The 23035-nt window shown below is 44.3% G+C and overlaps 1 protein-coding gene across 1 annotated transcript; it reads left to right on the top strand.

Annotated features, from left to right (window-relative positions):
- Positions 1 to 940: 940 nt before the first annotated feature.
- Positions 941 to 10371, top strand: ARRDC4 (arrestin domain containing 4). The gene is made up of 8 exons (XM_071754260.1): positions 941 to 1375; positions 2615 to 2681; positions 2948 to 3095; positions 4855 to 4957; positions 5695 to 5951; positions 6666 to 6828; positions 7375 to 7529; positions 7652 to 10371. Exons 1-8 carry the CDS (start codon positions 1021 to 1023, stop codon positions 7706 to 7708), a joined length of 1305 nt encoding a protein of 434 aa, XP_071610361.1. The 5' UTR covers positions 941 to 1020; the 3' UTR covers positions 7709 to 10371.
- The last annotated feature ends 12664 nt before the right edge of the window (positions 10372 to 23035 follow it).

Here is a 23035-nt window from a genome sequence, read left to right as displayed (position 1 = left end):
TCTAATGGATACATCCTTCCAAGAGTCCCTTATAGATCCTTTGCATGGAAAGCCTTTGGCTACATGGCTCAGCTCTGTGTATCCATTCAACAATCCACTCACAAAATGGGGATTTGTAGAAACAAGCAGGAAAACTTCTTGGTTTCCAGCGTGCAGAAAAACACAAGACCTGTGTGGCCGGCACGGTTTGCAGGCAGCCCGGGATGGCTCAGTCACACACAGAACCCCACCCCACGGGTGACATGGAGGTTCCACCAGGGGCACAAAAGCCCCGCAGTAACCCCTACGCAAAGCAGGGGGAGAACCTGCCTGCTTCAGCTCTATTTAACACTCTCAGAAGTCGGTGGGGACAATTTCAGAGTGAAGCAACGCGACACCCGGCCCAGCGCTCTCTCGCTTCCTCCCTCAGCCGCCATGACAGGAATCGAAGCCCACCGAGGGCCCGAGGTCTCCCCGCAGCACAGGGGCCACCACCCCGGCGGGCAGCAACCACAGCCCGGCGGTGAGACGGTGAGACGGCGAGCGAAACCGTGACCAGACAACACCACCGGGCAAGACCCCCTCACGGGCTCAGACCGCGACCCCTTCCCGGGCTCCACCTCACGGCCTCGCCTCACCTCACCGCCCCTCGCCCCGCCCCCGCCACCTCGCCCCGCCCTTTCCCTGCCTGTTTATCCACGGGCTGTGCACGTGGTAGCTGTGCCGCGCCATTGGCTCCCTCCCCAGGCAGCTGCAGCCGCCCCGCCAATCGAGGCGCTGTCCACGCGCCGCCGCCCGCACCCGATTGGCTCCGCCGCGGTGATCACGCAGCGTGACGCACTCCGACCGTGAGCCCGCCGAAGAACCAATGAGGAGGGGGCTCGGGGGCAGCCCGCCGCGAATGGTAGGGTGAGGAGCTGAGAGGTGGCCAATGGGGAGCGGGCCGGGGCGGGACTTTCCGCTGCGGGAGCTGGCGGAGACGGGCGGGTTTTAAAGCAACAGTCGGCGGCGGCCGCAGGCTTCCCCCGGAGCCGGGGAGCGATGGCGGCGGCCGGGCCGGGCCAGGGCCCCGGGGCCGGCGGGGCGGTGAAGACGCTGGCCCTGGTGCTGGAGGATGAGGCCCGGCGAGGCGGCGGCGGTGGCGGCAGCGGCTACTGCAGCGGGGACACGGTGTCTGGCCAGGTGCTGCTGGAGCTGGCGGGCCCGCTGCCGCTCCGCGGGCTGCGCCTGGAGGCCGCCGGCCGAGCCCGCGTCGCTTGGACCGAAAGCTCGGGTGCTGTGCCCGGGGGGGGAAACTGGGGGGTAGCGGTGAGGGCGCCGGGGCCGGGGCCTCGGCGGGAGGCGGAGGTGCGCTACCTGGACATCCGGCAGAGCCTCCTGAGGGACCCGCCCGAAGGTGAGGGGGGGCTGGGAAAGGGGGGTGCGGATCGGGCCCTGCGGGGAGACTCCCGCCCGGTGTCCATGTGAGGGCCGGCGGGGACCGCCCGCCGCAGCGACAGTGGGGGTGGGACTGGGGGTGCTGGCACCTCCTTCCCGTGGGGGGAGGCGGCGGGGTAGGGTGAGGGCCACCCCCTCCCTGCTCCCCGGGCCTGGCGGGCGGGGGGGGGACCGGGACACCCCGCCCCGGATAGGCGCCCACGCCTGTTTTTCCCGGAGATGAGGAAGGCGGAGGGTTGAAACCTCCTCCCATGAGAACCCAGCATCTCACCTGGGTATTGAGAAACGGCGTGAGGCCCGGGCAGGTACCCGACCACCGGGGAACATCGCTCCGGCGCTGCGAACCTCTGCCTGGTGCAGCCGCAGCCCTGGCGGGAGTGCCCGGAGGAGGAGGGGGGGGAATCGCTGCATCCTCACCGATTTCTCTGCACTCACGGCTGGAAAACGTGGAGCGGAGCCAGAAGGCAGCCTGGAGCTCGTTGCCCCCAGAGGTTCTTTTGCTCTTCCATCGGACACCTGCCTGTTCCTTGTGCTCCGCCGTACGCAGCATCTGGGAAGCTGCCCGTGGAAGCGCTGAATGCAGCAGCCCCGGTTCTGCTGTGGTTGTAGAAGGCAGCAGAAGCTCTTGATTTCAAAGGCCTTTTGCTGGCAGTTCGGTCTCTCAGGCACTGCAGCCCTGTGGCACTATCAAAAAATGAAAGAAGCAGCATTTAGTTCTGTAAGGGTGAAACACATCTCGGGTTTACCTGTGGGAAAAAGAAATTGAGGCCTTTAAAAACTCTTTAATAGTAGGCCCTCAGTGCATGAAGTTCACATATATTAATAGTATTTCATAACACTGGCCTTACCCTGCAGCTTTTTAGGAGTAGAGTTTCTTCACTGAAAAACTATATTAATTGCTGTGCCACTGAAAAGAACCTTTCTGCTTTTCAGAAGCCATTTTGGATTAGAAATTGGCCAGAGTCCTGAACTGAAACTCAAGGACACCAAGTTTCCTTCATTTTTTTTTTTTTTCACTGAAATCACATCCCATCACAAATAAAACATGGGCTCCAATCCAGAACCCACTGGGATCAATAAAAACTTCCCCTAGTTCCTTGTATCTGGGTGGTTTTATTCATAAATTATTTATAATAGCGTCTGCTTTGTTCTTCTATTTATGGAATAAATAAAAACACCATGTAATTTTATCCTACAGGTGAGGAAAACTTAATTCTCCTAGATGGAAGACATGAATTTCCGTTCAGCTTTCAACTCCCTCAAGAGTAAGTAAATAATCCAACCTGAAGGGATTGTGCTGGACACTGCTTGTTGTGGAACATTAACTTAATGTGATTAGACTTGGTGTTTTTTATAATATCAAGCTGATAGATCAGCTTTATATGTTTGTCTTAATCACCCACCACACACACCTTGTTTCCTTCAGTTTCCCTAAGGCCCTAAAAGTACCAACTGTAATCTGGTAAACATTTATGTACCTGGGAAGTGCTCATGTTTGCAACTGAACTCTGCTTTTGTGACTTTGTTTCAGACCTCTGGTGACCTCTTTTACTGGGAAGTATGGCAGTATTCAGTACTATGTGAAAGCCATTCTGGAGAGGCCTGCAGCACCTGATCAGAGTGTGCAGACAGAGCTTCAGGTCATTAGCCATATCGACGTCAGCTCTCCAGCTTTATTGGTAAGAGGGTCCCCTCCAGTCCTCCAGCCTTCAGAGCCAGCTGCAAAAAAATCCCTCCCAAGCAGCATTCACATCCAGCCATAACCAATTCCATGTAATTCTGGAGTGTCATTTTCTGACTTTTGAAAGCATATAAGCTCCCTAAGCTTTTCTCTATAAATAGATGATCTTAGGTTGTGTGAATAGCAAACAGAGTGGCTTTTTTTAATACCATTGATTGGATCCCTGCTGGCAGAGATGCTCTTGCCAAAAAGTTATGCAGGCTTCAGATGCATAAATAAGGCTTAATAATAATAATGTACAAGCATAAAGTAGTTACTCTTACCAGAGCAACTACATTCACAGGGCTGCAGTGTCTTAAACTCTACAATAATAGTAGGTTGAGGAACAGTAATTATAGAAGAGTATTAATCATGCCCAGCCTGTCATTTATGCTCTGGCCATTATGTTACATATCCCTCCATTTTGCATGTTGTTTTCTAACATTAAGTGCATGCATGCAGCTGCTTCAGAGATCTTTTCAGTTATTTCCTTATGACAGATTTGGCCACATTAAAGCATTGAGTTTCTAATAATCACTGGAGATACTGTAGAGTAATAGGAAAGATCAGGCATTAAGTAATGAGAAAATAGGCAAGATGGAAGCTAATGAGCTGGATTCTTTTATCTCAACCCATATTATGAAAATAATATAAAATTATACCTTGCACTTTCACGATAGCAACTGGATCTAAATGGTTATTCATTTAAATATGAATGAGCAATTTCTATTTTATTTAAAATGCTAGGATAATTTTAACATTTCATCGTGATGTGAGCATAGCTGAGAGATGTTTGGAGCAGGGCTTTTTTCCCTTTGTGTGCTTACATTTTAACCTTTCTCTCTGGAGAGAACTTAGACTTTAGCAGATATCTGTAAGCAGAATATAGGCTTCATATTCAACAGTGTATGCTTGGATCATGAAGACAGAATATCCAAATACTGCAAGGATAGAAAAACCATAGGTTATTGCACAAGAGAGGGCTGTTGGGCACATAAAGTAAGCAGTGCTTGTTTTTTAGTGGATTCTACCACCAGAAAACCACCAAATTTTAGACTTTGTAGTTATATTGACTGGGCATTCTAAGTAGCTTGAACTTTGTTTTGGACCTTTGTATACGTGTAAGTTTACTCTAATGAAAACTTTACAGACAGTGTGAATCTCATTTAATGTAACAGCCCTCCATGAATCATTAAGGTGGGCTTTGTCATGAGGCTAAATTTTTGGAGGGGTTGTGGCTTGCAAGTTATGAAGGTTCATCACCTTAGCCCAGTCTTTGTACATTTATCATTTTTTATGAAGGATATACAAAGGTAAAACCAGTTTAGTGCTTAACTATTAGTGGTTTGCAGATTAAGTTATTTCTGTGCATAAATAGAGAAACACAGGCTTAAATACTGCACAGTAGACCTTTTAAAAGCCTATAAAATTGGCTGAATCTTTTTGAAGACAGATTACTTTCAAATGCACTTTGGTCTAAATGCAGACTGGGATTTTAAGCCAGCTGTATGTTCAGATAGCCAAACTTCTGTTTTACATGGTGGCAAATCACAAATTTTGGATTTTTGGCAAAATTACATCAGTTGCATTGAGTAGTACATTATTCACATCAGGTGGATTTTTAGAGCTAGAGTGTAATGACTGATTATGCATAACATTAAACTGCAAGTGATTGATAGCTTCATGCCACAAAATGAAAAATACTTTGTATTTTATAGACTCCTGTTCTCAGAAGTCAGGAGAAGATGGTTGGATGTTGGTTTTTCACCTCTGGGCCAGTCTCTCTCAGTGCCAAAATTGAGAGGAAAGGATACTGTAATGGTAAGAGTAGTTATCTTCTAAGTGTGAATATTCAATATCTACTAGGGTTTTTCTTTATCTCTGTGAAGCCAACACTTCACAGTTGAAAGAACAGTTCCTTTTAGCAGGTAGTAAATGGAGATTTATATGAAGTTGCTTTAACAAAATTAATCTTGCTTTGGCCTTCACTCTCCTCTTGGGAATATAAATTGAAAGGAAGTCCTATTTGTCACTAATCTTATGGAAAAGCCAAGTACATTTGAGTGTAAGAACAATAAAATGTTTCCATTTGGGATAAAATACTTAATTGTGTATGTTACCTGGTTTTTATGTCTTGTTTGAGTGGGTTTACACTTATCTAAGAAGGAGCTTTAGCAGCCTCTTTGTCATCTTGATAACACCAGATACATTAAGGAAATAACCCATTTTGGAATTCAGTTAGTACTATATAAAAGGAAGATTGGCATGTAATTTGCAAATAAAGCTTTTATAGTTTGTTCATATTGTGCTTAATGTTTCAAAATGAATCATTGTTTATACATAAAATGTAGTAGGTGGCTATAATTCTGCCTGGATACCACTCTGCAAAGAAAAATAAACCAAACCAAACAACCAGCAAGAACCTAGCTCCAGGGAAACTATCAAATCCTGTTCCCATAACAGTGCAGATGATGTATGTGCTGCATTAACACGCTTTGATACTCCCAGAGGAAAGCTGGTAAATACAAATTATTCATTGAACTTTTTCTGTCTTTAAGGGGAAGCCATACCTATCTATGCAGAAATTGAGAACTGCTCATCTCGTTTGATTGTTCCAAAAGCTGCCATTTTCCAAACACAAACTTACCTGGCCAGTGGGAAGACAAAAACTTTCCGTCAGATGGTTGCCAATGTCCGAGGAAACCACATTGCCTCTGGGAGTACAGACACCTGGAATGGGAAAACTCTGAAAATCCCACCTGTATCCCCCTCTATACTTGACTGCTGTATTATTAGAGTAGAATATTCATTAGCTGTAAGTATGGATTTTTGTTACAGACGTGCAATACTATGGAGTACTACATTGAGCTAGGAACAGAAGACATTTCTGTAGTGAGCAGCTCTTGGGTTTTGAATTTGGGAACAACATTTTAAGTAAATACCATACTGTGCATCAGTGAGAGACAAGATCATGAGGTGATTGTGAAATGGAAGGATATGAATAATGGGGAAACTGAAAAATGTTTCTGAGTAAAAAGCTGCTCAAGTTGTATACCCACGGAGGTTATTCAGGGGAAAGTAGTTTGAGCTGAATGGGTTACTCTAAGAATTGTTTTCTGAAATAAGAAAGTAGTGGATTCTCCATCCCTGGAGATATTTAAAAAGAGACTGGATGTGGCACTCAGTGCCATGGGCTGGGAACTGCAGCAGTAGTGGATCAAGGGTTGGACTTGATGATCTCTGAGGTCCCTTCCAACCCAGCCAATTCTATGATTCTATGAATAGAACTGAAAGTTGAGTCCATAATTAGCCAGCCTGTTATTTTAATGTTATCTAGAGACAAAGTACAAAAAGAAAGAAGTTACTGGAAAATAAGGAAAGCTGCCAGAGTATTAGCTAAACATATCTGGGATGAGAAAACTCCTCTAATTTTAAGCAATGTGCAGCACAGGGAGTAGGTAGCTTCTAGGAGCAGCAATTCTATGGGGTCTCATGTTTTCTCTTCTTCTATTTGGGGGTTGTCCCATAGGTCTATATCCATATTCCTGGTGCTAAGAAATTGATGATTGAAATGCCTCTGGTGATTGGCACTATTCCATGTATTGGATTTTCAAGCAGAAACTCCAGCATTACCAGCCAGTTTAGTATGGATATGAGTTGGCTGGCACTGACCATGCCAGAACACCCTGAAGGTAATCCATATTGAACTCTCTCTAACCCAGCACTGTACTGTCTGCAGCAGAGGGGTAGCAGTACCAGTCAGAGGGCACTGCTGGGGATGTAGGCCATTAAAGTATGACTTAGGAGAAGTCAGGCACATAAATCTAAGTCAGATCCTAGTGGATTGGTGAAAATACCCTAACTCCAGCCTTTCTAAAGTCTTCTTTTTTCCCCTATCTGACTAATTTCAGCTGAATCTTGAAATAGCTAACTTCTGATAGTGGGAATTCCACTTCGGATGTAAATTTCACCTTATAGTAAGTAAATACTCAACGTTTCTTGATAGAACAGAGTTTTGTGGCTGGAGTAGCCCTAAAAGCATCTGCAGTGTTCCTGAATTTTCTAAGCTTATTAGAACCATAATTCTGGTTACAGAAGACCTGAGCATAGAGCCCTGCATACAATTTGACAGCAGTACACAGTTCAATAGTCTTCATGGTCTTGCTCACTATAACACATCTGTTGTCTTGCTCTGAGTGAAGAGTTTGAATTTGACAGTAGCATCTCTTGTATTTCAGCACCACCAAATTATGCTGATGTAGTATCTGAGGAAGAGTTCTCCAGACATGTTCCTGCATATCCACCACCAATTGACTGTGAGGAACAATTGTGCTGTCCTGTCTTTGCTTACATACAAGAGTTCCGGTTTCAGCCTCCACCTCTTTATTCAGAGGTAAAATAATAAACAGCAGGTGGTGTTTTTGTCAGATGGCAAAAAAAAAAACAACCCAAAACAACATATACAGAAATGCAAGAATTACAGGGAGTAATTGTTGCCTTTTCTTCTCTCTGTAGATTGATCCACATCCTACTGATGTGGAAGAAATTCAACCTGTTTCATTCATGCTCTGAAGAGGATTTGTAATGAGCATCATTGTGATGAATGTCTTAATTTTTCTGCTGCTTAAGCTGATAGTGCAGCTAAAAGGAAGCCGTTTTCTTTTTCAAAAGTTAGGTTTGTGTACAAGAAAGGCAAAGGACAATGCAGAAGGAGGTATGAGCATGTTTGATTATGGAAGAGAATCTGCTGGCTTAGTCTGCACAGAGGATATTGTGGCAGCAGCTATGGGATACTTGAGAAGTTCCTGAAAACACTGAATGCTTTCTAAAAAAGTGGATGTACTACATAAAGTATGAGGAGATGTTAGGATCTTGTGAAAAGAAAAGAATTTCTGTTTTGTTTGGAACACTCCAGAAGAATTTAAGTAATGATGTTGAAAACCCCTAGTAGAACTTGCATAATACAGCAGAATGTGGGGAAAGAAAACATTTCCAGAAGATTCCAGTGTTCAAGGGGCTTCAGTTCTGCACTGTCTGCATCCAAGAAAGGAACACTAAAATAGTGAGTGAAGTCTTCACTCTAGCTTCAGTTTGTATTTCATGAGAACCTGCCCTTCTAACGACTGCCAAGTGGTACTATTTCATCATCCATAATGATTCTAAAGACATCATGGGTGACAGAAGAGCTATGATGCAATATTGTGAAGGCAACCATTTACTGAATGATAGACACAAGTATGTAAAAGAAAACTGAACTTTGATAAGAGCTTATGCACTATGCTTTCTTTCAAGGGATTTCTTAAGGGAATTATTCTAGCCTCTTCTACTGTGAGTTCTTTTTCTGCATCTAAAGCCTATGGATAGCATGATAAGGGGAAGCATGGCAAGGGAAAATCCTTTTGCCAACAGCAGCTATACTTTGCAAAATGGACAGTACTTATTTATTCAGAAGCCTTTATAAGCCTACCTCTGTTTTGGATATTTACTTCTGGTCAGATTTGAGACCAAAAAAAGTCACGTTAAAGCTCCAGTATACTTCATGGTTCTAAAAGGGACCCTAAATGGTTTCTGTGGTTAGTGAATGAGATAGGAGGCGTAGGGAGAGGTGTAAATATACCCAGAATAGACATAGCTTATAACTGAAGTGAAAGCAGACACCAGAGGAACAAAATCCTCTGGTAATGGCACAAAGCTTTTCATTACTCCTGCATTTTTGTCTAGAGATCTGTTGTCAGGGGCTGCACTGGTCATTTGCTATCCATACTATTTTTTGTTTGTGTGTTCCCTTATTTGTTTTTTGCTGTTTAACTTTGTTTTGGTGCAATATTTTAATGTTTTCTTCCTCAGGTCATTTAGAACAGTGAGAGTTTGTTGCTGCTAAGAGTGAAGGCACCATTTTACTTGGCCCTTCTGCTGCCTTCATTTAAAGTAGAATGTTTGCTTCCTGCCAAGCATCAATTGGAATAAGTAAGCCACCATCAACAGATCACTTAATGGAGCTGAAACACAGCATTCTTAGTACACGTTTACAGTCCAGTCTTTAAACTACAGGGAATTTTGAACTACTAGAACTACTCCATATGTCTTACAAAAGGGTTTGGGGTTAAAACCCGGTGCTTCATGTGGTAAAACATTGTACTTTCTGATAACTTCAAGAATAGTAATCAATTTTCCTTCATTTCATCAATAACTGCAGTTTAAAAAGGAGTTTAAATGGTTCTTATTAAATCTGTCTTCATTTAAGAAGAAGGGTTTTTTCTACAGGCATACACAGATACATATTTTCAGTCTTCTTTTAGTCTGACTTCCTTACACTGTCTGATTTCTAGCACTTCACCTCAAATCTTTTACATCACTGTAAGAGAAGTACTGATTGCGAATCATGTTTCCAAAATGCATTTTTTTTTTTTTTCATTTGCAACTTCAAGTATTTGTCTTCTCTAGCAAATGCAGCTTTAACCAAAACTCTGAATGCATTTTTTAGAAAGAACATCCTAAAAATGAGTTCTTACCTTAGGTCTCAAGATGTAGCTCTGATGCCTTTTGGTTTCAGTGATGGCGTGCCTATACAATCGATGCAGGATTTTCATTCACATCACCTGGAAAGGGAACAAGCATAATTTCCTGAAACAGATACCATTTATGGATACTTGAAAAGAAATGTGGCTGTGTATTAACTTGCATGTTGATAACTCAAAATATTAGCTTAAAGAACATTAGGTGCTTCTTTGGACTGTAATATCCAATGGGTGATGTGTGCTACCTGGTATAAACAAGGTCAAGCAAACGAGCATGAAGGGTAAAGTGCATTTGTTTTTCTTGTTTTTGTTTCTTTTTGTTTGTTTGTTTTCTAAAGTCTTTGAGGTTTTGTTTTTGTTTTTTTATAATTTGCAGATAAACTGTGGCCTTAGATTGTTTGCTGCAAAAAAAAAAAACAACTATTATGTGCTTCTTAGGAAGCACACACGGCCCTTCAAAGGAGGGGTGAAAAAAAGATTAAATTCTGCTCTCTGGCACTTGGCTTAGTGCAGAAATTGATCCTTAAAATAATTACTGTTTGCACAATACTAAGTTCAATATGCAGGGGCTTTGTTTTGATAACTGTGAAACAGTTTAAAAGAGACAAAATAAAAAAAAAACAAACATGCTGTTTAACATATGAGAACATGATTGTATTTTGTACTAATGAATGAGCCCCATGGGTTCTTTGTTAATAAAAGTGTCAAACCTACAAAGTGCTGTTCTCTTGGTTTTGGTGTCTCTAAGACAAACAGCTGCAATGTCAAGAATTATCAGTATTCTACCAATTTGGAACACACACTTCTCCTAATTCTTCTCTAATCTGGGAACTTTGCCTTCATCTGTCACTGCTTTAGTTCCCTGAACTGTCCATGACCAAGAATTGGAACAAATGTATCAAGCATGGCCTGCTCCCAATTACAGGACTTAATTGTGGGCATCTTATCCCTAATGACTGAAGTGGCAGGATGTGTGCTCTTAACTGGATTTCTCATCTCATGTATTAATTTTACAGGCTATTTTATTGTGTTTCCTTTGGAGAAGGTTGTCTTTATAGTTCATTGATCTAAATACATCAGAGCAACCTTACAACCACAGTGCAGACTGACAAAGTACCTCCTACAGAAACAGATGATGAATTTTATCTGTATCTACCACACAGCTCACCTAAGCCATAAATGAGATGATGAAGTATGTGTCAGGGTCCTGCCTCCCAAAAGTTTGAGGAACAACAAACAAAACAGCTGATGGCTTCTTTGCATTTCTGCTTTTGAGAGAAGACAACAAATCTCTCCTTGGAAAATCCAGGTGAAAAATGCTGTTCAGCATCATGTTCAAGCACTGGAGCTTGCAGAAGGGGTCACGACTCAAAGCAAAACACAAATTCCAGTTTTGATTTCTAAAAGGGTATTTTAGGATTGTTTAGTAAGAGACCTATCACTAAGTTCACAGTACCAATTCCATTTCATCCACTGTTAAGTTTTATAGGGGGCTACATCTGTTGACAAACTAATTGTCTATTAAAATGTTTTGTGTTTAAACAGGTGGTAAACACTGGGCTCTGCCATAGAGGGACAGAGCAGCACTGATTACTTCTGATGTTTGCAGGGAAGTGCACAACTCACATCCAGAGCAACAGAGATCTTTAATCAACTCCTGGGGCATGTTCCAAACTCAAGCCATCAAAATAGCCTGGTTTATTACTTCACCACCCAGTCTGAACAGCAGGAGGGACCATCTAACTCACTTTGTCAAATCTTTAATATATATATATATATATATATATATATGCACATACATATATAGATATCAATAAATAAGTGGAGAGCACAATTTGCAGACAAAAGTTGGTTTGAATTGCTCTTCTACACCTCCCCCTAAAAAAAAAAACAAACAACAAAACAGCAGAAATGCCTCTATCCTGGTAAAATTCCAGATTTTCAGCACTCTCCTTTGGGTAGTGAATGAGACAGAAACCAGCTTTCAGATGGCTGCATTTTCTAAAGCTGATTACATAACATGTTACCATCAGTGCAGACAGAACAACTGCACAAAGTACATTCTAAAGAACTAATTAGGTCTCTGACAAACCCAGTCAGTCACTTCTAATATCAAAATTTTCTATGTGGCATAGACGGGGTGACAGTCTTGTTGGAAATGATATAGTTTCTAAATAATGGTTTCTAAATAATTAACATGAAACGATGTATGCAAGAGCTGCACTGGAACATCACATTATTGGTGTTTTAGGCCACCAGACTAATATAATGGTGAGTCAAAAAAAAAAGAAACATCAAGCACAGTGGGATGCAAAATGGCAACACAAGTGGGACTTTCTCTGGAGTAGCTGCTTATGCCAGCAACATGCTGTGGGCCTTCTTAGTTACACAGGACAGTCTCTATCTGATTAAGTACAACTGTATTACTGATAAAACCCTGAGCACCCATCCCTTCAAAAGAAAAGAGGAAATCCTTCTTAGTTTTGGCTTACATACAACCATCTGGCTGCCTGTAGGGTGAGGAGAACATGAAATGCAGGGTCAAAGCAGAAGCAAGTGCTGGTGCTTGACAAACATCAACAAACAAATCGCTTCAAATAATCTGAAGGCTGCAGAGCAGCCCAAACCATTTTTATACAAACACACAAGATTCGTCCTGTGTTAACTGATGGCAGAGCTCCTTGTTGTTATTTGTGGCCTCAAATAACAAATTATTCTGGTCAGATGAGGGGTACCAAAGTCAGTATCATGTCAAGCATATTTTTACATAGTACTCAGCAACTGTGACAGCCTCACAAAAATCATCATCCCAACATCAGACCAGCCCTTCTGCTGTTTCCCAGACCTCTGTGATCCCTGCCCTGCTCTCCCCTCTCCAACTGAACTGCTCACTGATACTTCACTTGTTGCATAAGACTCAGATGGAATTCTCTGAAGGCTCACACAGCTGGGGAGAGCAGCACACAGACCTTTTTAGTCTGATTAAACAGAAGAACAGAGGTAAAAATGTTAGGCAGACATTGGTGTGGGATTTGTGGGATGGAAGATGGACAAGTGGGGAAATGGGGTAGGGATGGAACAGAGAAACAATCAGTATCAGGCAGGATACAGACACACTGAGGACTCCTCTGGAAGGGGTTTTAACCTAAACACCAAAACCACCACTCACCCCCAGCTCCATTTACTGGCAGGACTCGGTACCAGACGTGTGGACACACCATCTGTGCAGACAGGATGCAGACATGAGCTAAACTCAGCCAAAGATTTTTGGCTATGAAAAACTCATTATTTTACAGCACCTTGGAACAGCATCAGCCTCTTCATAAACAAAGCACTGGGCACAGAAAGAGGTGGCTTGCCACTGACTATTTCAGACAGCAACAGGAGGTGATTGTACCTGTTCCTGTTCCTAGTTGTGTGATACTGACATACACACACAAAGGCTTTTCCAAAAATGAGGAGCATTTCTTACAGATGTACAATAGCAGCTCCTTACAAATTGACTTCAGCAGATCAGACTGTAATCACAACCTTGTCTTGTCACACACATCTTTAGGCCAGACCTTGGGGAACACAAACACACTTTCCTCAGCCCTACTTCAGGGAAAATGAGAGTAGGTGTAAGAGCTGATGGTGGGAACTGAAGCATGGGCAACAGGGTAGTGTTTTGCAAGGCATTAAACAGGATTGTTGCATGCCCTGAAAGATCCCAGGTTTCTCTATAGGCCAGTTCTATTTGCTGTCACTTCTAGAATCTGGTTGTGTCAGTCACAATGTATCAGCACAGCATGGGGAGAAAGTGATTCTCATTGCTGAACTAATTAGATTAATCAGTGTACAACATAGAGCACAACTGACAAAAAGTTACATTTTCATTTAAACAATTTAAGCCCTGAGGTGGTTTTTTTCCTATGTCTTAATGTGACATGGCCAATGCATTAGCCTTAAGAGATTGGAAAGTTAATAAAATGGAAAATATTCTGCTGTCCTGAGTGTAAAGTGAAAGCAGAAAGGGAAAAGCATCGACTAATCCAGCAGCTACTGATACTGCAGTGTCCTGGAGGAGGAGAGGAGTAACTGAAAGGTTTTAGTGTCTGTACAGACCCATCAAGGTTTTGCAAGCTGTGTGCAAGGCTGGTACCAATGCCTCAGCAGCAGTGTTTGGGTGGCTGCACATCTCTCCCTCACCCTGAGATCCCCCAGCAGGCTGGCCTGATCCAGCAGCTGCAATGCAGCCATCAGATCTGCCCAGCACAAGGCAGTGGCAGAAGAAAGAAAAACTGTAAAGTGAAGGAGCCCTCCCAAACCCCTCTCCTGTCCCAGAGCAGCTGGGCTGTCATCTGCATGGATGTGAGCTTACACAGGAGAAGCCCAACCTCCTCCTCTGACCTAACACGGGAGTCTCACACATCAGTGGCAAAGAATTTGAGAGGTCTGTTTGCAGGAGGTGTTAAATAGAAAGGTCTCCAGGAAGGGCAGCTTTGCAGGGTTTTTCTTCTGTGAGCCCACCTGCCATCGCTGGGAGAGGACTTTACACTCATCCAAACAAATTAACAATTCATTTCCAAGCCTGACATGAAGATTAACCCTGCCAATTAATTCCTTAATCTCTTACTGCCAACAAGGTGCACAGTTGCCATGTGGATGCTTGTCCATTGAGGCCTGAAACGGGGCCATTCTGTTTAATTAATGCCATGTCCAAGATATGGTGTAGCTGATAGTCAAACACATTCCAACTATACAAACCAGAGCTGTATCTCACACTTCACCGATGCGCCAGACAGCGTTTGATGGACACCTCTGAAAAGAGCATAAATTATCTCAATGCTTATGGCAGCTCTTGCTGCTTAAAAAGATGCATTAACCAATACCAAGTCATTTAGCCATTGCATATAGCTGTTCTTCCTCATTCCCACAACAGACCTGATAGCAATACAAGTCAACAGGATTGAAAGGTGTCTTTTTTTAAGGTGTTTGTAGGAAATCGTCAAACTATACGATGAGACAGTGCTGGGACAATAGCAGCCTCCAGCCCAAGCACAAGCACCTGCTGCTGTCCCCCAAGGTTCCTGGCAGAGAAGAGTTTTATTTTGCAGGTTTGTGTGCCTGTGACAGAGAGACAAAAAAAGCAGAGGAAGAAGGAGCAGTGGGGTCTGTAGTGGGTCTGCATGGAAAGCATTTGGATCCACGAGGCAAAACCTAGCAGCATGCAGCAGTGCTCAGAAAACCAGCATTTTGCACGTTTCCAGGGAGCAGCAAGAGAAAAAAAAACTCAAAAAGGCTATGTCAGATTTCTTCTTCTTGCCTAAAATAACTGAGAAGGTGTTGGGATTTGGCTCAGTGCTGGAGGAAGAAGGGGCAGCCACACAGCGTGCAGAGGCTGCTTCAGGAAAGAGAGGTTCAATGTCCTCTGAACTGGCAGGAATTGGGAAATGTGTGAAGGGGAAAGAAAAAAAAAAAAAAAAGGAAAGTGATGCTCAGTCACCTTAAGGGCTCTTGGTAAACCATTGGGTCAATTTTCCTTTGTTTCTATAGGTTTTGCCCTATATAATTAAGACGACACTGCCCGTTAAAGTGCTTTATAAAGTTCACTAATACTCAATAAAATCTATGAATAATATTAAATTAAAGACTACAAAATCTCTCTGCACATCTAAACCAGGAAGTCGCAGGTGTATAAAGTAAGCAAGCAACAAACCCAACATAATTTAGTGCCTGTTACAACTAGTCCAGGGGGCAGAACAACTGAAGGTTCCCCAGAACTGTGAGGAATGTATGGATTGTGTAAACACACAAAGCAAATTGTGTTTACAGAGAGGTACAGGGAAGAAGGTGGTGTGAGACACTGGACAGGGCTCTCTGCCCTACGTAGAGATTAGGCAATGCCTGGTTTAGGGTTTTGGTTTGGGGTTTTGTTCTTGTTGTTTTTACCTATTTGGTTTCCACGCTCAATTATACTCAGCCCAGGAAAGGTCAAGATCACCTTGTGGCAACAGCTCACCAGGCAGAGGGAGAAATGAAGCCAGGGTTTCCCTGCAGCCCTCACCCCACCAGCTCTGACAAGGCAAGAGAAACATCTGTCTGTGAGTTATGAAAGAGGAAACAGCATCTGGTGCAAAAGTTGCAGCTACCTGATTGGAAGAGCGGGTCCTGGGTTTTTTTGAGATGTGTAGCAAACCCTAGGAAAGTTTGAGGACTGGGAGAGTCTGAAGGGGAAGATCAGTATTGACATAGTGGAGGCATCTTCAAAGTCACTGGGCCATGTCCCTGAGAGCCGAGCCTTGTGTCCTTGGGGTCCATTTCCATAGGATTTGTCAGAGGGACAAAAAGCTCCCGTGATTTTCTACATGAGCTGTGGCTTGTGATGTGGCATTTCATGCAGGACTCTTCAGCTGTCCTTGTTGATTCTGGGTGTCATTTCCCTCAGTAAGTCTCTTGGTGTTGATTCTTGAGAGGATCTGGGGGGCTAGAGGGGGTTAATTTGCTGCTGTCTGCAGGATTGACAGTTCCTTGTTTTCTGAAGTTGTCACACTTTCTTCCAGAAACTCCAGCTATAAATAGCTCTTGGGTGGGTGCCAGGTATGTCTTTTTTTCCTGGCAGAAGCCCCAAAGATGCAGTGAAGCACTTCACATCAAGCACAGCAGACTGCATGGGTAGGTGACATGGGGACAGGGAGCTGACCTGCTGGTTCATCACTGCAGGAGCTGGCAGGAAAGCCCAAGCAGCACTAAGAGCACCATCCTTCCCCCTTGCACTCAATTTATGCTTGAAATTATTTATCAAATGCTCCTTTTCCAAAGCCACACCAAACTCCAGAGCTCAGAGTCCTGCTCCAGCCATGTGCCTACATTTTGTCCCCCGTGCCCGGCTAAGCCGCTGTGTCACCCTCAGATGCATCAGAATCATAGAATCATAGAATCATAGAATCATAGAATAGGCTGGGTTGGAAGGGACCTCAGAGATCATCGAGTCCAACCCTTAGGTAGGGCACATTGCAGGCAGATTCCCAGCCCCACTCCAACCCCCACCTTTCACCAGCCTAATGCTGAGCAGCTCTGTGATAACCCAGCCTCCTGCTTCTGCTCAGATGGTCTTCAACCAGCAACTACAGCAATCATTTGCACCTCCTGTCATTAAGCCTTCTGGTTCATCACAGCCAAGCAGCCTTTATGGGGATCTGGCCCACACTTTCAGTCTAAGCATGTCAGAAAAATGACTTAAAGGCTTTTTAGAGAGGATTCCCATGCCTACAACAGTTCAGAGTTCAAGGGGACCCCCATCCCTGCCTGCAATACACTGTTAAACACAAGCTGCCAGGAAATGTGTTTGGGATAATGGCTTTATAATGGAAAAGGGTAGACTTAGATTGGACTTTAGGAAGAAATTCTTTGCTGTGAGGCTGGTGAGACCCTGGTACAGGTTGTCCAAAGAAGCTGTGGATACCCCATCCCCTGAAAGCATTCAAGCAACCTGGTCCAATGAGATGTGTCCCTGCCCACGGAAGGGTGTTGGAACTGGATGATCATTAAAGCCCAAGCAGGCAGCAATCCCCACTACTCCTTCAACTGCACCTTAACTACTCCTTTCTTTCCAGAGAACTGCACACCAATCACTGTTATCTCAGCTACAGGGCAACTACAATCCCTGAGCAAAGATCAGCTCCTGTTGCCAGCCCTCAATTTCTCAGCCCTTCCCCCCTCCACCTAAATTTCATTGATCTAAAAATCCTTGCACAGAGCAGAGGGTGGCAAATGAGCAGGAGGAAGGCAGGGAACAAGGCTTCCTGTGCTCACAACACAGCATTTGCTGTCACAGCTCTTCCTTGCCAGCTCATTTGAGCCAACAGTTGAATGAAATTAATAAGGCTGTGTCCCAGGCTCTGCTACACTAAGTGAGAAGCAATCTTGCCTTGGCTGGCACACACTCTTGGCTCTTTGGCAGACAGAGACAGTGGGAGGCATTGCAGGATGCCAGGAGATGCCCCTTCTTGGGTTACACACAGCTCACCAGCAGCAGGGCAGCCCTTCTGCCCAGGCTTTGGCACCAGGGCACGCAGCTCCTACACCTCAGTGGCTGCAACTGTGCCAACATTTCTTTGAATGATGGGATTTTCAAACTGATGCCTGCAGAGATGTTTGCATTTTGCTCCATGCACCTCGGGAGTGTTTTTCTTTTAATTGGTCTCCCAGGCTGGCGTTTTCCTAAAATACTTAGTGGTTTCCACAGCCTTGCCTCCAGAAGGACTTTTGTTCCCTTTAAGCAGACTTCAGTGCAGAGTTATGTGACACTTGTTCTCTTGAAGATCTCAGACTTTCTGGGCTCTAGAAATCCAGATGCTGGTTTTCCTGCTCTCATCCCTTGGCATCCCTTTGCTGCTCTCATCTCTTGGCAACAAAATGGAACGAATTTGCAAGAAAATCTACTGCAGACATTGCTGTCCTCGGCTGAGGGGGAACTCCCAGTTTTTCTTTTGCTGCTGCTGGCTTAGGAGCATTTGTGGTTTCTGGCATGTCCCTAACAGGTATGAAACTTGTACAACTGCTGAGTCATGAGCTGTGCAGGCACTGACGCAACACATCACGTAGTCAACTTTCAGAGGTGGCCTTTGGCTGAAAATTCACTGGGAGGAGGAAGAAGGGAGAAGTGAGCACCAAAAACCTCCGTGGGGCTGTGGAAGCAGAGGTGGGTGTGTGCCACAGGCCAGCAACAGCCAGGAGGAAGTGACCCTGAGCAGAAAGGGATGGTTGGCTCGTGTGGTCCAGCCCATGAAGGAATGGGCAGAGCTCCTGGGGAGGATGGCTGGTTTGGAACATTGCTCTTAACCCCATGCGAGGGCTGCAAAGGGGGAAAATGGCATCACGTCAGTCTGACAGCCAGCAGCAAAGATGATGCCACCCCTACTTACCCAAATACACACATATAACATCTCATTCTATCACCTCATGCACCCCAGGCAGCTTCTAGGAAACTATTAAGGAATCTAATTAGAAACGCTCTCAAAGAAGGAAAAAGACAGGGTAAGCAACCCTTGGTCTTGAGCAGAGAAACACCTGGAGGAAATCTGGTTTTCTGCATCGACTCTCTAATAGCCAAAAGGATCAGCTCCATGGAAAACAGATGGAATAACAGCTAGGAGGTTGAGCTGCTTCTCTTTCTATGTCTTTTAAAGCAGAAATGCTCCAGACAGACCCTGCCCATTGCTAGGTAGTAAGGAAACACCCTGGGCAGCTCCTGTTTGGAGGCACATGCAGAGATACTCTCTTGAATGAGCAAGGCTGCTGTCTTTGGAGGAGTAATGCAAAACCATCAGCACCAGAAGAACTTCCTGGCCACAGTGATGTGTTGGTAATAAACCACAAGTACGTGGTGGAGTTTGCATTAGTATAAACAGGCAGCCTGGTAAATTTGCACTGCATTAGTCATGACAATAGCAGTCACAGCCTATTGTAACACAACCAGAATTCATTAAGTGCTTCCCTGTCATCCACATGAGTAATAATAATAACAACAATTAATACTTCAAACATGAACAAGTTCGTCCTGCTCTTTTAAAAGCAAAAATATTGCTGCTCTTATTTTAAGGATGGGAACCTGAGATAAGCAAGGAGGGTGACCTAATCATTGTTGTTCTTTGGAGTACAAGATCACTTATGGTGTTTTGGCGCCTTGTTCATTTAGGTAATTATTTTTGTGATCCACCCATAAGTAGAAAAACAAAGATTTGGAAATGCAGAACAGACCTAAGTCTTTATATCATACTGGATACTCTTCTCATTCCCTCTGACTGGAGGCAACAGCTACAGGAGTTTTTTGGGAAGAAATTCATGATGGGTGAATGCATCCTGCTGAGACCTCATCTCTAGACCTAGCGAGCACCACAAGACCCGTGCACGCTTTCACTCTACCCTAAAGCTCCTGGTGTGAGGGACAGACACAAAAAGAGGCAAAAATTTTAACATCGGGCTGAAATTCAGACTCTTGAATCCAGAACCAGACCCGGTGTCACTAGGGTTGGATTCAACACAATTTGGAAAGCACAGAGGGTCATTCACAACCAGCATACAAAAATGTCCCATGAGGCAGAGTCAAGGCAGTAGTTACCAAACCCTTTGTACTTCTAGTAAGCCTGTGCTGAAAAATTCTCCAAATATTGCTTACCAATCAGTCTTTACTACATCCAAGCACACAAATAAGCTGTGACTTTTACTTACCTCACAGTAGGTAGAACATTACCTACTGTCTGCCAGGTATGTGCTGAACTGTGAAAGAAATAGGCTCTTTTCTTCATCTTCCTGCCCAGTTAACCAAATTGACAGATGCTAAAAAGGATCATGTAACTTCTTGCAGGTTGGGGCTGGTGGACAGAACAAGGGAGGATGGTGGAATTTCAGATTTGGTTTGGACATGTAGTCTAGCAATGCCAAGTAAAGAAATCTCATTGGGTTTGAGCAACAAACACATTGGACAGGGAGCCATTAGAAGGGGAAACACCAAAGGGAATTGGGAATGCATCCCAACTCCAGAAAACTTAAGCAGACCTTTTCCAGAATCCAGCAAGTCAAATCAGTGGTCCCAAAGCTCTTCCGACCCTGACCCTCACCTCATTATATTGGCAGTGCTGTGATTTGCCCCATGGTGCCTTTCCCAAGCTGGGTGGTAATGACTACATCTGACTGCAACATCCTTCCAGGCTTGGGAGGCTACAAGTCTGGCACATCCCCAAAGCATTACCAACTTCACCTAATTCCTAGGAAAGATCTGATGGCAGATGCACCTTCTTTCCAGCACACTCAGGTCTCCTAATTTAGGAATAGAGCACTGAACCTCCCTCCTTTCTGTTTTCTCTCTTTTCAGACCCCAATCAGGAAGAAGGTCTAGCACTTCATAAAGGAGAATGTAATGATCCTCCATCCTAAACCCCAAGCCAATCCTCACTCTTCACCTTGTTCAGCTGTGTTGCCATCAGATATGTTAAAACCAATGCTTTGGGGGGGATTTCTATTTCATGTTGCACTCAAAAACTGCCCATGATTTTCTGAACTGGTGATAAATGGGTCCAGTAAATCCTTCCAGGGCCCAACAAAGTGTTAATTTAATACATAAATAGTTATCATTGCATTACACACCCTGTTCACAGCCTGCAGAGCAGAAAACCTCTTTGCTCAGCCCCTGCACGGGGTTTGGTGCAGCAGGAGGCTGTTCAGCATCCCTGCTCCATGGTCTGGTTGGCTTTGCTTTGGGGACCTCCTGAACCAAGCTGTGGTTTTGCCACATAAGTGATGCAAAATGCAGCCCTCTGCAGCAGGGGACTCTGATGGATCAGATTGAAATAGCAAACTAATGCTGGTCTATCCAGGCCACTAAGAATCAGAAATCAGATTAGGAAGAAGTCACTTACTGTACTGTCCTCCAAGCTGGCATTAGTCAGGGGATATAATGGAAGTGGAAGGACTTTTAGAAAAGAAATTACCAGAGGACACTAAAACACAGGTAGAAGTCTCCACTAGGGTACATTGTGCAAAAAGTACACTGTTGGGTGAGAACAGAGTTGCAAGCTTTAATTGCTTCCAAACACAACTCCTCTATTGCTCACTCCAACCACTGCAGCTGGCAAGGGTGTGATACTGTGCTGCATAATGATGGAAAAATGGGTAAAGTTTGTTGGGAGAACAAGTGTCCCTGGGAGACAAGCATCTGAGGCAGTCATCTGGGTGTTAAAAGTGGTGACCAGAACCACCAATTGGATAGGAACCTCTAAGAACAGCAGGCTGTGAATGAGAGAAGAGGGGACCAACCCCACCGTGCCCCAGCTCAGGCCTCAGTGCTGGGAGAGCAGCAGGTGACTTTCTGGAGGGGACAGACCCTCTGACCAGTGTCCCACTGGTTAACATGAAGCAATGGGACACTGTTATTGTGTACATTGCTATGGAGATGGGACATGCCAGCAGGCTCATGTCCCTGTTATTTTCAGCCTGGTAAACATCTCCAGAATTGTCTTCTAGAAACACATCTGAAGGGCATTTGGCAGCACATAAGACTACAGCACACTTACTGCTACTGCTCTTTAAAGAGAAGTTTTTCCCTTCTGAATAACAGAAACAGCTCCCTAACCATCTCTGAGATGGTTGGAAAAGTTATTAGTTTATATGAGCACACACATGGATAGATACTGTGGATGTGTAACTCTGAGTCCCAAAGAGAAGCTGGAAACCCACCCAAGCAGCAAGGCCTCTTGGATTATGCAAGCTCTCACCTGCCTTCCTATTCTAAAAGAGGATGTTTATTATTTAAAAAAGGAAGCTGGTTTTGGTGGTTTGGGTTTTTTAACCCCATAACCCTAACTGTCCAAAGATGTTCAAACGGTCTACTAGCAAAATAATCTGAAACTGTATCAGAAAGGTTCAGAAGATACCTACTATTTTAAATAGCCCAGAACCCGTATCCCCAGTCCTTGCAACTCTTTGTGGCAAGGTGACACTGACACAGGTTCAGCCCACAGCTGATGTGACTCTGCTCCCAGTCCTGCTGGCCAGGAGACTTCTCTCCATGGCTCAGAGATGTGAGGATCACCCATGGCTCCCTGTTCAGAACAGAAATTGGCTCCTTTGCTGTGGCCTCATATCAAATAATAAGAAAATCCACATGTTCACAGGTCGTGTGTGGATCTACCCCAGCTGACAGCAGCAGGGCACACAGGAAGCATCAGGAGCAACAGACAGAGTCACAGCCAGTGGTGACCACTGGATATAAATAGCTGACTTCCAGAAAAATAAAATAAAAAAAAAACCTATCAAAGCTCTCCTCTTTTTACTATCATCTATACTTTGTCTTAGGGTACAGGAGACCACAAATGACTCAAGAGAAACAGAGCTCTTGATCAAAATCCAATCCTATTATTTTCCAGCTTGTGGAACAGAGACAAAGCAACACTTAAGTGTCTGTCATTTACCACTGACCTTTGCACAGAAATTTTCTGACAGCCCTTGTTTGTGTTTCCATCAGCAATGGGCTGTTTCACAGATTGCAGGCTGAGCACTGCAAATGTGGTGCAGCATATGTGAGCCCACAGAGGTTTCAGTTTTTGCAGTCATCTGAATCCTAAAGTAGCTTAAATAGCCTTTAACTCTCTGCTGTGTTAATGCTTTGAGAGCCACACAGGCCAGCTGAGAAGACATAAATATTTAACAGGCTGAAGTGGTCATTGCTCTGTGCAAAGCAAAGCAGTCCAGTTCCTTCTGGTCCCACAGAGCTCAGTGTCTGAACCCAGCAGGATAAATCCCCCCAGTGAAAGATGAACGAGTCAACAGTGCTTTCTGCAAGTGTCAAACACACCTCTGAAAAACAAGAGATGTACCCCAAGTAATTAAACCCCAATATTTT

Source organism: Heliangelus exortis, chromosome 11 (genome assembly GCF_036169615.1).
Source record: "Heliangelus exortis chromosome 11, bHelExo1.hap1, whole genome shotgun sequence".
NCBI lineage: Eukaryota > Metazoa > Chordata > Aves > Apodiformes > Trochilidae > Heliangelus > Heliangelus exortis.
This window is presented reverse-complemented; position numbering and strand designations above follow the sequence as displayed.

What these genes read in the sequence shown, in the direction of transcription:
- ARRDC4 (XM_071754260.1), top strand. Translation starts at nt 1,021, where the DNA reads ATGGCGGCGGCCGGGCCGGGCCAGGGCCCCGGGGCCGGCGGGGCGGTG. An exon ending in CCTGAGGGACCCGCCCGAAG is followed by an intron (nt 1,376 to 2,614) that starts GTGAGGGGGGGC and finishes TTTATCCTACAG; the next exon opens with GTGAGGAAAACTTAATTCTC. An exon ending in GAGGAAAGGATACTGTAATG is followed by an intron (nt 4,958 to 5,694) that starts GTAAGAGTAGTT and finishes TCTGTCTTTAAG; the next exon opens with GGGAAGCCATACCTATCTAT.